Source organism: Ursus arctos, unplaced genomic scaffold (assembly GCF_023065955.2).
Source record: "Ursus arctos isolate Adak ecotype North America unplaced genomic scaffold, UrsArc2.0 scaffold_12, whole genome shotgun sequence".
NCBI classification, from domain to species: domain Eukaryota; kingdom Metazoa; phylum Chordata; class Mammalia; order Carnivora; family Ursidae; genus Ursus; species Ursus arctos.
The window spans coordinates 65125754-65143070 of record NW_026622786.1 but is presented as its reverse complement, the minus strand read 5'-3'; the positions used below and the strand labels follow the sequence as shown (position 1 = coordinate 65143070).

Sequence of the window (17317 nt, the reverse complement as noted above, 5' to 3'; positions counted from 1 at the left end):
CTGGGGTAGCAATTCTCATATCAGACAAACTGGGTTTTAAACTAAAGACTATAGTTAGAGACACAGAAGGGCACTATATTATTCTTGGAGGATGTATCCAACAAGTGGCTATGACAATTATAAATATATATTCCCCCAACAGGAGAGCAGCAAGATACACAAGCCAACTCTTAACCACAATAAAGAGACATATAGATAAAAATACACTAATAGTAGGAGACCTCAACACTCCACTATCAGCAATAGACAGATGACCTAAGCAAGAAATCAGCAAAGAAACAAGAGCTTTGAATGCCATACTCGACGAGTTGGACCTCATAGATATATATAGAGCACTACACCCCAGAACCAAAGAATACTCATTCTATTCTTATGCCCATGGAACATTCTCAAGAATAAACCATGCTCTGGGACACAAAACAGGTCTCAACCGATACCAAAAGACTGAAATTATTCCCTGCATATTCTCAGACCACAACACTCTGAAATTGGAACTCAACCACAAGGAAAAATTCAGAAGAAACTCAAACACTTGGAGACTAAGAACCATCCTGCTCAGGAATGACTCGATAAACCAGGAAATCAAAAATCAATTTAAACAATTTATGGAGACCAACAAGAATAAAAACACAACGGTCCAAAACCTATGGGATACTGCAAAGGCAGTCCTAAGGGTGAAATACATAGCCATCCAAGCCTCACTCAAAAGAACAGAAAAATCTAAAATGCAGTTTTTATATTCTCACCTCAAGAAGCTGGAATAGCGACAGAGGGACAGACCTAATCCACGCACGAGGAAGCAGTTGACCAAGATTAGAGCAGAAATCAATGAATTAGAAACCAGGAGTACAGTAGAGCAGATCAACAGAACTAGAAGCTGGTTCATTGAGAGAATCAATAAAATTGACAGACCACTGGCAAGACTTATCCAAAAGAATAGAGAAAGGACCCAAATTAATAAAATTATGAATGAAAAAGGAGAGGTCACAACCAACGCCAATGAAATTGGAAGGATTATTAGAAACTTTTATCAACAGCTTTATGCCAATAAATTAAGCAATCTGGAAGAGATGGAATCCTTCCTGGAAACCTATAAACTACCAAGGCTGAAACAGGAAGATATTGATTTCTTAAACAGGCCAATTAATTATGAAGAGATTGAGTCAGTGAAAAACAACATTCCAAAAAACAAGACTCCAGGCCCGGACGGTTTTCTGGGGAATTCTACCAAACATTCAAAGAAGAAGTAATACCTATTCTCCTAAAGCTATTTCAAAAAATAGAAACAGAAGGAAAGCTACCAAACTCATTCTATGAGGCCAGTATTACCCTGATCCCCAAACCAGGCAAAGACCCCATCCAAAAGAATTACAGACCGATTTCCCTAATGAATATGGACGCCAAAATCCTCAACAAGATCCTGGCTAATAGAATCCAATAGTACATTAAAAGGATTATCCATCATGATCAAGTGGGATTCATCCCTGGGATGCAAGCGTGGTTCAACATTCGCAAATCGATCAGCGTGATACATCATATCACCAAGACAAGACTCAGGAACCATATGATCCTCTCAATTGATGCAGAAAAAGCATTTGACAAAATACAGCATCCTTTCCTGATTAAAACCCTTCAGAGTGTAGGGATAGAGGGTACAAGCCTCAATCTCATAAAAACCATCTATGAAAAGCCTACAGCAAATATCATTCTCAATGGGGAAAAGCTGGAAGCCTTTCCCTTAAGATCAGGAACACGACAAGGATGCCCACTCTCGCCATTATTATTCAACATAGCACTAGAAGTCCTTGCAACAGCAGTCAGACAACAAAAAGGGATAAAAGGTATCCAAATCGGCAAAGAAGAAGTCAAACTCTCTCTCTTCCCAGATGACATGATACTTTATATGGAAAACCCAAAAGAATCCACTCCCAAACCATTAGAAGTTATAGAGCAATTCAGTAATGTGGCGGGATACAAAATCAATGCTCAGAAATCAGTTGCATTTCTATACACGAATAATGAGACTGAAGAAAGAGAAATTAGGGAATCCATCCCATTTACAATAGCACCAAAAACCATACGTTACCTTGGAGTTAACTTAACCAGAGACGTAAAGGACCTATATTCTAGAAACTATAAATCACTCTTGAAAGACATTGAGGAAGACACAAAAAGATGGCAACATATTCCATGCTCATGGATCGGAAGAATTAACATAGTTAAAACGTCCATGCTACCCAGAGCAATCTACACTTTCAATGCTATCCCAATCAGAATACCGATGACATTTTTCAAAGAACTGGAACAAATAGTCCTTCAATTTGTATGGAACCAGAAAAGGCCCCGAATCGCCAAGGAACTGTTGAAAAGGAAAAACGAAGCTAGGGGCACCACAATGCTGGATTTCGAGCTGTACTACAAAGCTGCGATCACAAAGACAGCATGGTAATGGCACAAAAACAGACACAAAGACCAATAGAACAGAATAGAGAACCCAGAAATGGACCCTCGGCTCTTTGGGCAACTAATATTTGATAAAGCAGGAAAAAACATCCGGTGGAAAAAAGACAGTCTCTTCAATAAATGGTGCTGGGAAAATTGGGACAGCTATATGCAAAAGAATGAGACTTGACCACTCTCTCACACCATACACAAAGATAAACTCCAAATGGATGAAAGACCTCGATGTGAGACAGGAATCCATCAAAATCCTAGAGGAGAACGTAGGCAGCAACCTCTACAACATCGGCCAAAGCAACCTTTTTCATGACACATCTCCAAAGGCAAGAGAAACAAAAGATAAAATGAACTTGCGGGACTTCGTCAAGATAAAAAGCTTCTGGGCGCCTGGGTGGTGCAGTCGTTAAGCGTCTGCCTTCGGCTCAGGGCGTACGTAATCCCAGCGTTCTGGGATCGAACCCACATTGGGCTCCTCTGCTAGGAGCCTGCTTCTTCCTCTCCCACTCCCCCTGCTTGTGTTCCCTCTCTCACTGGCTGTCTGTCTCTGTCAAATAAATGGATAAAATCTTAAAAAAAAAAAAGATAAAAAGCTTCTGCACGGCCAAGGAAACAGTCAAAAAAACTAAGAGGCAGCCCAAGGAATGGGAGAAGATATTTGCAAATGATGCTACAGATAAAAGACTGGTATCCAAGATCTACAAAGAACTTCTCAAACTCAATACACGGGAAACAAATAAACAAATCATAAAATGGGCAGATGGTATGAACAGACACTTTTCCAATGACGACATACAAATGGCTAACAGACACATGAAAAAAATGTTCAAAATCACTAGCCATCAGGGAAATTCAAATCAAAGCCACACTAAGATACCACCTTACTCCAGTTAGAATGGCAAAAATTGACAAGGCAAGAAATAACAATTGCTGGAGAGGATGTGGAGAAAGGGGATCCCTCCTACATTGTTGGTGGGAATGCAAGTTGGTGCAGCCACTCTGGAAAACAGTGTGGAGGTCCCTTAAAAAGTTAAAAATTGAGCTACCCTATGACCCAGCCATTGCACTACTGGGTATTTACCCCAAAGATACAGACGTAGTGAAGAGAAGGGCCATATGCACCCCAATGTTCATAGCAGCATTGTCCACAATAGCCAAATCGTGGAAGGAACCGAGATGCCCTTCAACAGATGAATGGATTAAGAAGTTGTGGTCCATATATACAATGGAATATTACTCAGCTATCAGAAAGAACGAGTTCTCAACATTTGCGGCAACATGGACGGCACTGCTGGAGATAATGCTAAGTGAAATAAGTCAAGCAGAGAAAGACAACTATCATATGATTTCTCTCATCTATGGAACATAAGAAGTAGGAAGATCAGTAGGGGAAGAAAGGAATAAAGAAAGGGGGGTAATCAGAAGGGGGAATGAAGCATGAGAGACTATGGACTCTGAGAAACTGAGGGCTTCAGAGGGGAGGGGGGTGGGGGAATGGGATAGACTGGTGTTCGGTAGTAAGGAGGGCACGTATTGCATGGTGCACTGGGTGTTATACGCAACTAATGAATCACTGAACTTTACACCAGAAACCAGGGATGTACTGTATGGTGACTAACATAATAAAATAAAAAAAACATTAAAAAAAATATTACACATTCTCTTTAAATGTGTGCGTGTGTATGCCCACATGTTGGGGTGAAGGGAAGAAGAAAAATGGAGCAAAGGCCAAGTATTAAAAGAGTAGTAGTACCACAATAATGGATACAAAGCTTCAGAGACAAGCGTTCCCACTGAGAGAAGAAGCTGCTAGGAAATAGGATTAGAGTTGAAGTGAGCTTTAAACGAAGGATAAAATCTGAATGATCAACTAGGAAAAGAGAAAGCACAAACTTGGCAATAAGAATACAATGGCATGTTTGAGATTATAGGCTAATTTGGCTGTATGAAGTCATACATGCTCTAGAGTTATGGAAGCTCATTCATAATGAATACACAAGGTTAAATGGTACAGGGCTTTCAACATTAAGCTCTGAAAACATGGCCCAAATTCTGTAACAGAGGTATTCAAAGAACAACCCCACTGCTCAGTTTCCTGTAACTAAATTGGATGTAGATAAAACATAGTTTATCTTAGAATACCTTTGTATCTGAAGACCTATGGAACTGTGTTTTTAAGACACAGAACCAGTGTATGTTGGAGAGAAATCCATGCACAAGAGAGGAAGAAGTATTAGATGAGTACACCAAAAATATAAAAAATTACTAAAACACCAAGTTATACAAAATACAAAACAAACAACAAAATACAAAAATAGATTAAAAGAAAATGAAGTTGCTGAGAGTAGATGCTAAGCATTCTTATTGCAAAAAAAATTTTTTTTTAATTAAAAAAAATAAGAGAATGAAAGTGACAACCTAGGGAGATAATAGAAAATATAAAGTTCTACGTGAACACTTTAACCACCTCTTACTTAAATATAGAAGTATAACTAAAATTGTTAAGAAATTGTATTATCATTAAGCAGCAAAATTTTTAAAAACTGTCAGTATAAAGAATTATGAAAACAGGAATTTTAACTGCCATATTACTCTTTCTTTTCTAAGCATACACTGATTTATGTCCACTGATCCTTGAAACCAGCAAGAAGAACTGCAAGTCATCACATTTACAGGTATGCTAACCACTGACTTTGCTGCAATGATATTTTGTTTAAACCAATTCCAGTAACAGAAATAAATCAGTTAAGTATCATATAGCAAGACAACTTGGGGAAAATAAACCCATTTTTAAAATCAAGCTAACCTGTAGGTTAGCAAGCTTTATAAATATCAAGATCAAAGTGCATCCAATTGAACTGAATGATTTTAAAAACAAAACCACAGAAAATTTTATTTTCTTTTAAATGTTCAAGCTTTAAGTAGCATATACTACCTCTTTCAGAATTAACACGAAGCTTTTAGCTGAGTTTCACCACAGTGAGCTGACTCCTCATGATTTCAGTTAAATAGTTTAACGGTGTGTTCTGAAACACAGGTTAGACAAGAATACTAGAAATCAAAAGACAATAAATATTAGCCGCAGTTTCAAATTTCATTTAACAATGGGCACATTATCAACTAACCGTCAAATTAGCACACCAATTTTTTACTAGGTCTTAAAGTCTCTAAACTTTTACCTACCACAGGTTTTATAAAAGAGATATTTGGTTCATGCAAGGAAGAAACTCTAGAACTAGCTTTAAAGGAAAAGTAACACAACATGGAGCAAAATGCAATGAAAAAATAAGCAGAAAGTCAAGTTGCAGTCAGGGGTAAAAATGCAGACCTCAAACAGTTTTGTTTTGGTAATGTGAACCACTGTGAGGTTAGTAAACTGAGAATTTCATGTTTGTAAAAACGTAAGTTGCCTCTGAAAGGTAGAAAACAATTTTTTTTTAAAGATTTTATTTATTTATTTGGCAGAGAGAGCACAAGCAGGGGGAGTGGCAGGCAGAAGGAGAAGCTGGTTCCCCACTGAGCAAAGAGCCCTACACCATATTGGATCCCAGGACCGAGGGATCACGACCTGAGCTGAACAAAGGCAGATGCTTAACAAACTGAGCCCCCCCACAGGCATCCCTAGAAAACAATTCTTTCGTATCCACTTAATCACACTTTAAATAGCAGTAGTCTTTTTTAAATTTTATTTATTTATTTGAGAGAGAGAGTGAGAGAGAGCACACACACATGAGCAGGGGGACAGGTACAAGGAGAGGGAGAAGCTGAGCAGGGAGCGGGATGCTGGGCTTGATCCCAAGACCCTGAGATATGACCTGAGCCGAAGACAGATGCTTACCCGACTGAGCCACCTAGGCGCCCCTAAATAGCAGTAGCCTTTCACTGAACTTAAGTTCTCTCTTGAGATGTAGAACTGATGAAAAACTTCAAATAGATTAGGTCATGTAAGGAGCTTTCTCTATGATAGCTCAGTAAGATTAGCACAACCAGAAATAAACAGAAGGGAAAAAAATTGAAACAATTTGTTTGTGAAACATATTACTCAAAAAGCTACAAAAGGAGAAGAACATTATTAGTGAGATAATGAAATCAGCCCAATGATATTCCTTGGGTATCTGGGTTTTCCTCCCTCTTTCCTCAAACTTCATTATGCCAGATAAGGAACAGTAATTGCAGTAAGAGTTGGAAGTCTTAACAGCAAGGACTTTTCAAATATGCAAATGATGGAGATGGAGAATAGACTTAAAAATTTAAGTGTACTACTAATAAAAGCAATCGGTCAAATATGCATTAATTAAACAAGTATCAGGTGCCAAGACAAAATTAATAAGAACACAATCCCTTTCTTCTAGAATCTCGGAATCTACTTGAAAACAACGCATAAACATATTTAAAGTACCAGTAGGTAACTACAGTAAAGTTCTTTCACTTGATGATATGAAATTAGTTATGAGTGGTAGAAAGAAAAATATAGGAGTAAAGGGAAGATAAATAAACTGGGTATGGAAAATCTAATAACCATGAACCATGACTTTAAAGGTATGAACATTTTTATGGAATGATAGACAAGGGTTCAAAATCACAGCTTTACTCCTTATCAGATAGATGCATAGGCATGGACAGTTTACTTAACTTTATAGGGCCTCAGTTTCTCATTTACAAAATAAAGCAAATACCTACCTATCCACCTTTCAGTACTGCTGTGAAGATTAAATGAAATAATGTAGGTAAACCGCCTGACATGCCTAGCACAAAGTACACCCTCAATAAAAGGACAGACAGTAGGCATGGGATGGTAGACGAATTACAAACTGACAAACTGAAAAGCTCTGTAGAACAATGGCTTTATAGTCCCTGAAAAAGAAGAAAAACAAAGAAGGCTATAGCAAAGGAGGAGAAATTGATAAAATGAGATATTCCTTCACAACAACTTCTCTTTTGTCATAGCAAGGATCTGTGCAAATATAAGCCAGTGTCTAATGGCCACTGATGAAGGGCAGCACTCAATGCTTGGCTGCTTTCTCATGACAACAGTGACTCATTATATCACTGGCTAAACTAGTTCATTCATAAAACTGCAGGTGTTCATACACTGTATAAAATAGAAAAGCAGTGCACACTCAAGGAACTCTATAACCACATCCTGAGTAGGATAGAAGAAATTTTTCTAAGGAATTTTAGGATAATTACTAAGATACATTTCTTCAAAAGTAAAAATTGGTAGAATGGAAATATCTCAAGGCACCTCAATGAATCTTAAAATGAGACAAATTATGTGCATGGTAATTTTCCTTGCATTTGACTCTTCAGTGTTTATTAATACAAATCTATCACCGAGGACTAGTAATTCAGTAATGATCCAAAAACAGGCTGATTTGTTTCATTTTTGCCTTAAGTTGAAACAAATAGTTAAAGATAAACACAAGCACACTGAATAGAGTCTTTCTTGAGCAAAACAGCTATGTCAGCACAGGCAGAAAACTAAGGCAGAACTAGAGTGCAAAGTTCAAAAATCATTTCCTAAGAGCATAGAGTACTTAAAATGCAGTATGACTAGGTTAAAGTTTACTTTTACTTTATTTCACTTAGCACCGGGTTATCAAGTATATGCCAAATATCTTTCCCTGGGTCTCCTAGAGCTTATTAGAAATTTTATTGAAGGAGTTTCATATATACAGACCTGTGAAGCAACTGGCATGCATCTTGTCTTGCCATTATCTACATCATAAAGTTGTTTAAAAGATCAAACAAAATGGTATGTGTACAAGTATTTCAAACACATGAAATTCTACTAAAGTGTTTGCTTATATTACTACTCACAGTTGACTGATTTTTATAGAATCTCAATAGGAATTAGGACATAAATCAATTCTTCATAAATATTCATGTATCTAGAGATCTTGGCTATAATTTACTTAAAACAGCTTATCTTATATATAGAAGTTTAGAAGTTCAGAAAGAAGTAACTCAGTCTAGGCTACACTCAATAAAATAATGACAGGAGATTTGAAAAGCCAGGGCTCCTGATTCAAGATGAATGCAATGGATTTTCACTATAGTTACCTGCCTCACATTTTGATTACTCAAAATTAACGCAAACTGTATAGATTTCTATTTTCCACTGGCACAAATTCTTCTATACTGAAAACATAAAAAGGAACAGTGGGTTAATTCTGGAGCCTAGATTAGAATTTATAGGGATCACACAGCATGCTTCCACGTAAGAAGGCAATCCCTTGGTCAAAGATTCCACTTCATTGGCAATAACTCTTCCTTACATATTCATCTTTCTGTATATACACTGAAAATATTCATCTGCAAGGAAGGAATCAACTATAACAACATTAATCCTCTCTTAAATGTAAGTGTAGGACAAGGTGAAAACTCAAAGACTGAGGTGGATGGAGGAAGGCAGAGTACACGTACTCTTCATTTCAAGTAAAACAGTAGCCTGAGATACTTCCCAATAGAAGTTCATGTTAGTTTGCTTTTAGAATTTTAGCAGATATAACCCAACCTACAGTTACCCCAAAATAAATACAGTCAACTAGGGAGTACTTAAAACAGAGTTTGGAAGCACTGGTTTGTCAATAGCTATATAATGAAAATAAGGTACAGGATCAGAGTTAAGTGACTAACGACTAAAATTCCTGAGACTCAGCTATATTTCCATATAGAATATTTTTTACTTGTGTGTCTAAATCTGTGAAATAGCTAAAATACACGAAATCATTACTTTTCAGGAAGTTATTACTATTTCTGAGAATAACATACATGTCTAAAAGACCATATGACTTATTAATTTTTCAGTATACTTCTCAAAATCAGATACCATATACTGTTAATTTTTTTAAGCTCCCACTGTATCTAGCATAAATCTGATACACCATAAGCACTCAGTACTGACATTATGAGTTTTTGTTCTTGAGTTTACTTAAAATCATCATAATCCCAGATTGTGGTACCTAACTCAAATTCCTCTAAACTTCTCTAGCAAAATAGGCACAAAAACAGAGGAGGAGAGGTCGAACTGATACATATAGGAAATTTAAAATATAGACATACCTGAGGTTTAAAATTCAAATTATGCAAACTGTTCCATAAGGTCCATAAGATATAGAGCAGTGATAATCATAATTTAGAAAGACAAAATACAATGCACAGGCAAAATATATAAAACACCATATAAAAAGTTCCATGAACCTAATGAAAATTTTGAATAATGAGTTATTCAACATGTTCAGGTTTCATTTTTTAAAAACAACAAGATAAAGTAAGTGTTATATAAAAACAGGAAAATGAGAAAATGTACAGTGCAAGATAGTTACACAGCACAGCAAATTTTTACTATGGATACAAATGATTAATTACAGAAAAAAGCCAGCTAGGACATTTACTTCAAAAGAAACCCAAACTTTAAGGTTGTGAGAGATAGCCTGATGCTTTTGCTTGGGCCCATTAAAGGGTGAAATTACACTTCTGCAGAAATTTAACACCAGTGCTTTCAACCCAAGTGCTATTACAATATTTTCCAAAATCGAGTTAACTCAGAAATAGTTGAAGGGTACTTCTACCATTCAATTCTTTAACACTATCTGGAAAAATTGTCCTTTGCAATATTCTAAATATACTGGATTGAGAAAATATGCAGAACCAACTGATGTTTTACCCTTCAAAGCTAACGAACATGGACCAACAGAAAGGACATTAGGAAAGAATTTACATTACCCCCAAATGGTAATTTTCAGATGAAAGACTTGCAGCCCCCTATTCCACACCCACAATCTCACTTAACTCCATCCCATACTCCTTTCATCAATACCATGCAAGAGTGGCTTGGTGGGATTTTTACTCTAAAGCAACAATTTGCATCAGCCTCCCCAAAGGATACCCTAAAAATACACAAACTAAATAAAGTAATGCACTTGCTATTGCCAAAAAAAAAAAAACAAAAACAAAAAAAAAAACAAAAAAACAAGAAATCTGGGACATTATTCTGAATAATTTCCTCACACTTCCTACCTCCACACAGAAATCATGGACTTTAATAAAAATACAGCACAATGGATTAGGAGGATGGCAGCAGAGTAGGAGGACCCCAGGCTCACCTGGTCCCACAAATACAACTAAGTAACCATCAAATCACCCAAAATACACCAGAAATCAACCTGAAGACTGGCAGAACAAACTCCACAACTAAAGGAAGAAAAGAGGCCACACTGAAGAAGGTACAAAGTGCAGAGACATAGGTTGGGACACAAACTGATCACGGCCACTGCAGTGCAGAGAAGGGTGAGGACTAGCACACAGGACAGCACATGGGAAAATGAACAGGCCACAGCAATTGGCTGGGAAAGCAACAGGGCCCAAATTTCAGGAGTTCTTACAAGCAGCAGGGCTTAAAGCCCAGAGTTAAAGGTCAACATACTCTGATCTGGGAGAGCTCAGAGGACATTGTGGCTGCTCCTGAATAGAAAGGAGGACAAATAGCCCATGGACATACAGCGTGGAGACAGCATTCTGAAGAGAACTTGAGGCACACGGTAAACCAGCTATACACTCATCTCGGAGCATGTCCCAGAGAGGCAGCATTGACAGAGAGACCCCTCCAGAAACAAAGGAACTGGCAGGTGGCATTTCCCTTCCCCAAGCCTCAGCATGAACACAGGGCCACCTACAGGAAGCAGCACAGTGCTGATACTTGCTACCTAACTTGCTTAAACCAAGCCCTGCCTCGCACATCCCAGAAGAACCATGCTTTCCAATCACACTTGCCTCGGTCCCAAGGGGGTAGGCCCCTCCCCAAGAACACCCACCCAAACCACTGCCAACACCATGACTCCAGACCCAGGCGTTCTGCAAGGCCTTGGATCCAGTGGCAGCAATGACAGGTCTCATTTCACAAGCAGACCAGAGCACACCTAGTTAAAACATGCCACATTCAGGCCATGGACCAAACACTGCCCACAACAGGAAAAGAGAACCTCTGCAGACAACTGGCCTGAAGGATACAGTGGTTTGGACAAAACAGTAGAGCACGCACAGCACCCATGGAGACATTTCCAGAGACACCACGAGCTGGGCAACAGGAGAGATTACACTGTAGGGCACTAGAGGGCTTCTCCATGAAGCCATTACCCTCAAGGACAGGAGATATCAATGACTTTCCTAACACACGGAAACAGACACAGAAACTTAGACAAAATGAGAAGACAGAGTAATTTGCCCTAAATGAAAGAATAGGACAAGGCCACAGCTGGAGATCTAAGCGAAACAGATATAAGTAACATGATTGATGGAGAATTTAAAGCAATGAGCATAAGGATAGTCACTGGACTTGAGAAAAAAGTGGTAGACATCAGTGAGACAATTAACACAAAGATAAGGAATAACATAGCAGAGATAAAGGGCTCAATAAATGAAATGAGAAACACAATTGATAGAATGAAAAAGAGGCCGAAAAAAGCAGAGGAACTAATTAATGACCTAGAAGACAGAGTAACGGAAAGTAATCAAGCTGAACAAAAGAAAACAAGCTGAACAAAAGAAAAAAGAGAATTATGCAAAACAAGAACACACTAAGGGAATTCAGTGACTCCATCAAATCTAATAATGTTCAGATTAAAGGAGTCCCAGAAGAAGATAGAAAAAAAAGGGGGCAGAGAATTTGTTTGAAGAAAAAATAGCTGAAAACTTCCCTAATCTGGGGAAGGGAACATATCCAGATCCAGGAAGTACAGAGAACCCCCATCAAAATCTACAAAAGCAGACCCACAAGACATATTGTAATTAAACTGGCAAAATATACTGATAAAGAAAAATATTAAATGCAATAAGACAAAAGAAGGCAGTTACATACAAAGGAAACCCCATAAAGCTGTCAGTGGGTTTTTCAGCAGAAACTTTCCATGTCAGAAAGGAGTGGCATGATATACTTATGAACGGGAAAAACCTGCAGCCAAGAATACTCTATACAGCAAGACTATCAATCATAATAGAAAGAGAGATAAAGAGTTTCCCAGACAAACAAAAACTAAAGGAATTCATGACCACTAAACCAGCCCTGCAAGAAATATTAAAGGGGACTCTAAGTGGAAAGGGAAGACAAAAAAGATGGCAACATGAAGGTAGGAAACACAAAAGTAGTAAAAATGAATATTTCTGTAAAAAGCCAGTCAAGGAACTCACAATATAAAAGGATGTAATATATGATGCCACATGCCTAAACATGAGGAGGAAAGGATTAAAGAATGGGTTCAAACTTCTAAGACTTTCAACATAATACGGACTGCTATATGCACAAGATGTTATATACAAACCTAATGGTAATCACAAATCAAAAACTATTAATCCACAAAGAATAAAGAGAAAGAAATTCAAATGTATCACTAAATAAAACCAGCAAACCACAAAGAAAAGAAGGTAAGCAAGGATCAGAGAAAATCTTCAGACAACCACAATACCAGTAATAAAAAGGCAATAAATACATTTCTATCAATAATTATTTTCAACAAATGGACTAAACGCTCCAATCAAAAGACACAGGATGACAGAATGGATTAAAAAAAAAAAAGACCCATCTATAGGTTGCCTACAAGAGACTCATTTCAGACCAAAATACAACTGCAGATTTATTTATTTTTTTTTAAAGATTTTATTTATTATTTATGTGACAGAGAGACAGCCAGCGAGAGAGGGAACACAGCAGGGGAGTGGGAGAGGAAGAAGCAGGCTCCCAGCGGAGGAGCCCGACGTGGGACTCGATCCCGGAACACCGGGATCACACCCTGTGCCAAAGGCAGACGCTCAAGGACTGCGCTACCCAGGCGCCCCACAACTGCAGATTTAAAACGAGAGGATAGAGAAACATTTATCATGCAAATGGATGTTAAAAGAAAGCCAGAGAAGCAATACTTGCTTAAAACAAAGACTATAACAAGAGACAAAGAAGGACACTATATGATAATAAAGAGAACAATCCAACAAGAAGATATAACAATTATAAATATTTATGCACCCAACATGGGAGCACCCAAATACATAAAAGAGTTAATAACAAACATAAAAGAACTAATCAATAGTAATAAAATAACAGTAGGGGACTTTAACACCCCACTTACATCAATCTAAACAGAAAATCAACAAAGAAACAACAGCTTTTAATGACACAAAGGACCAGGGGATTTAACAGATATATTCAGAACATTCAATCCTAAAACAGAATACACATTCTTTTCAAGTGCACATGGAACATTCTCCAGAATAAATCACATATTAGGCCACAAAACAAGCCCCCCAAAATTTTAAAAGATCAAAGTCATACCACACATGTTTTCTGACCACAACACTATGAAACTAGAAGTCAACCACAAGAGAAATCTGGAAAGACCACAAATACATGGAGGTTAAATAACATACTACTAAACAATGAATGGGTCAACCAGGAAATAAAATAAGAAATTAAAAAGTACATGGAAACACAGGAAAATAAAACACAATGACTCAAAACATTTGGGATGCAGCAAAAGTGCTTCTAAGAGGGAAGTTTACAGCAATACAGGCCTACCTCAAGAAGTAAGAAAGAATCTCAAATAACCAACATAACCCTATACCTAAAGAAGCTAGGAAAAGACCAACAAAGAAAACCTAACACCAGCAGACATAAACAAATAAAGATTAAAGCAGAAACAGATGAAGTAGAAACTAAAAAAACAACAGATCAATGAAACCAGGAGCTGTTTCTTGAAAAAGGTCAATAAAATGGATAAACCTCTACCCAGACATATAAAGAAAAAAAGAAAAAGGACCCAAATAAATAAAAATCACAAATGAGAGTCTTATCACACACAAAAAAAGTAACCATATGAGGTTAACTCACCTTATTGTGGTGATCATTTCACAATATGTATGTATATCAAATCATCACATTATACACCTTAAATTTACACAATGTTATACATCAGTTATATCTCAATAAAGCTAGAAAAAAAGAAAAAAAGATAGAAGTACTTACCACTAAGTCCCAATTATTTTGTTCAAGCAATGTAATAGCTTCATCAATGTTTTCAATGCCAGTACATGCCTGGAAGCAAAGTAAGAATTTTAGATACAAGTTTGGCAATGGGGAGGTTAATCTTAAAAAGATAAAAAGCATAATGTGTTGGGGCGCCTGGGTGGCACAGTGGTTAAGCGTCTGCCTTTAGCTCAGGGCGTGATCCTGGCGTTATGGGATCGAGCCCCACATCAGGCTCCTCCGATAGGAGCCTGCTTCTTCCTCTCCCACTCCCCCTGCTTGTGTTCCCTCTCTCACTGGCTGTCTCTATCTCTGTCGAATAAATAAATAAAATAAAATAAAAAAAAGCATAATGTGTTGTTTCAGTTTTAAAAAGGTGTATGAATAAAGCCACTTTATTCATGCCTTACACTTCTGAGCATTTTACAAATATGGTTTGAAAATTGTTAATTACAAAATAAATTTACATTGTACTGAAATAAAAGACAATAAATTAACACAATAAAAGAAAGTATGTTTAAATGTTGAGCTTTGGAACCCAGAATGATATCGAGATTTCTAACTGCCCAGAACAACTTTCATTAAAAACTTTCTGATGGGGCTCCACGCTGGGCGTGGAACCTACTTAAAAAAAAAAAAAAAAAAGTTTCTGACAGACAACCATGTAAAAAGTACTTCAATCCATACCTTACACCTTATACCTTACACAAAATTTACTTAAAATAAATAACAGATTTAAAGTAAAACCTAAAATTCTAAGACTTGCAGATCTGTGCTATCTGCTATGGTAACCACTAGATGTACATGGCTAGTGAGCCCTTGAAATGCACCTCAACTGACTAAAGATGTGGTATGTTAAATACACATGAAGGTAGGACTTAGTACAAAATTAAAAATGTAAATACTTATTATTAATTTTTCATGGCACCTGGCTGGCTCAATCAGTAGAGCATGTAACTCTTGATTTCATGGTTATAAGTTCAAGCCCCATATTGGATACAGAGATTACTTAAAAATAAAATCTTTAAATACAGTAATAATAATTTTCTATTGAATGTGTATTGAGATGACCATTTTGAAAATGTTGGCTTAATTAAAACAATGTTTAAATTAACTTCACCACTTTTTACTGTTTTAACATGGATACTAAACTTTTTAATTACATTTATGACTTTCGTTCTATTTTTACTACTGAAAACATAGGAAGAAATCTTCATGAGCTTTAGCTACAACAGCAAAAGCAAAACCCAAAAAATTAATAAAACAGACTTCTTTAAAATTAAGAACTACTGCTCTTTAAAAGACACTGTTAAGAGAATGAAAAGGCAAGCCACAGAGTGGGAGAAAATATCTTCAAAACACATCTAACAAAGGACTAATAAACACAATAAAGAAGCATTTTTAAAACTCAATTAAAATAATACACAGGGAAAGATTTCAACAGAAACTTCCCCAAAGAAGATACACAAATATACATGAAAAAATGCTCAACAGCATTAGTCAATAGGAAAATATAAAACAAATACAGAGAGATTTCACTTCCATACATTAGAGTGCTAAAATCCAAAACACTAACAATATCAAGTGATGGTAACAATGCAGAAAAACCAGCACTCTCATACACTGACATATGCGTGATGTACACATGGATCTCAAAATTATAGCCACTTTACAAAACAGGTTAGCAATTTCTTAGAAAGTTATGATACAGTAACCCCACTTCCTAGGTACTTACTTATCCAAAAGAAATTAAAACTTACGTTCACATGAAATTATAAAATGAAAGTTTACAACAGCTTTATTAATAATCACTGAAAACAGAAGACACCCTAAATGTCCTTCAACTGTACATTCATACAATAGAAAACTACTCAGCAACAAAAATGAACAAATTACTGATAAAACAATGTGGAGAAATACTCAAATGCATTATGCTAAGTGAAAGCCAGGCTCAAAAGGATGCATAGTGTATAATTCCATCTACATGACATTTTAGAAAAGATGAAACTATAAAAACAGAAAACATATTAATTATCACCAGAGGCTTGGGGTAGGAATAAGGGTTGATTACCAGCACCAAGAGGGAAATCTGGGGAGAAAGGGGAACAAAATTTGATTCCTGGATACCATAAAAATGCAACAAAGCAAACAAGACATTAAAAAATGCAATCTTTATTTTAAGCTGAATGAAAAAATAGGGATAATCCAAAGGTTCTAAAATACTAATAAAAACAGTTAAGAAGAGTTAAGATAGGGCAGAAGTTGCACAGGAGGAACAGGAGAGAAAAACTATAGGGGGTAACTGTCAGCCTAACAGCAACAAATATCAGAAAGCATCAGCAAAATATACTTCTTCAATAACATCATCCTTTTTTCCCTCAGAAAAACATGTAGGAGGTAGTTCCAAGAGCCTATCCCCTCCATAGAAACATCTAAAAATGGAGCAAAAACTGTCAGAATCAAATTTCTCAGAACTCTGGAAATTAGTCAAAGGTTTACATCAACCAAACAAATGCTGAAACATGAAAAAGGTACTTCAAAACAGTATGAAAGCTTTGCGATGTTTTTATTTCCCTTTCCCCACTCTTGGCTCTGTGGCAGTCTTGAATATACTAGCCCACATTCCAACTACCGAACCCTGGTCCCGGGTTCTAGAGGGAGCAGAGCAGACTCTGTTCTCAATGAATTTGTATTTGTCTGCTGTGACCTGTGCAGGGCTACCTGAAGGAATGACTCAAGGCTCTCTCCTTTATTTTATCAACTTGAAAATCTCCTAGTACAGAAAAGCAGCTATGCAGAGGGCATTCTTCAGAAAAAAATTTTAAGGCAAATGAAAAACTCACTGCC

At 36.9% G+C, this 17317-nt stretch overlaps 1 protein-coding gene across 5 annotated transcripts in view; it reads right to left on the bottom strand.

Annotated features, from left to right (window-relative positions):
- The window catches only part of FAF1 (Fas associated factor 1), a 486729-nt gene that overhangs the window by 393152 nt on the left and 76260 nt on the right, over window positions 1-17317 (bottom strand). For all 5 annotated transcript variants that reach the window (XM_048220345.2, XM_048220346.2, XM_057310649.1 and 2 more), the window contains one exon: window positions 14471-14539. In XM_048220345.2, the coding sequence (XP_048076302.1) occupies window positions 14471-14539 (69 nt within the window). The remainder of the gene's footprint in view (window positions 1-14470; window positions 14540-17317) is intronic.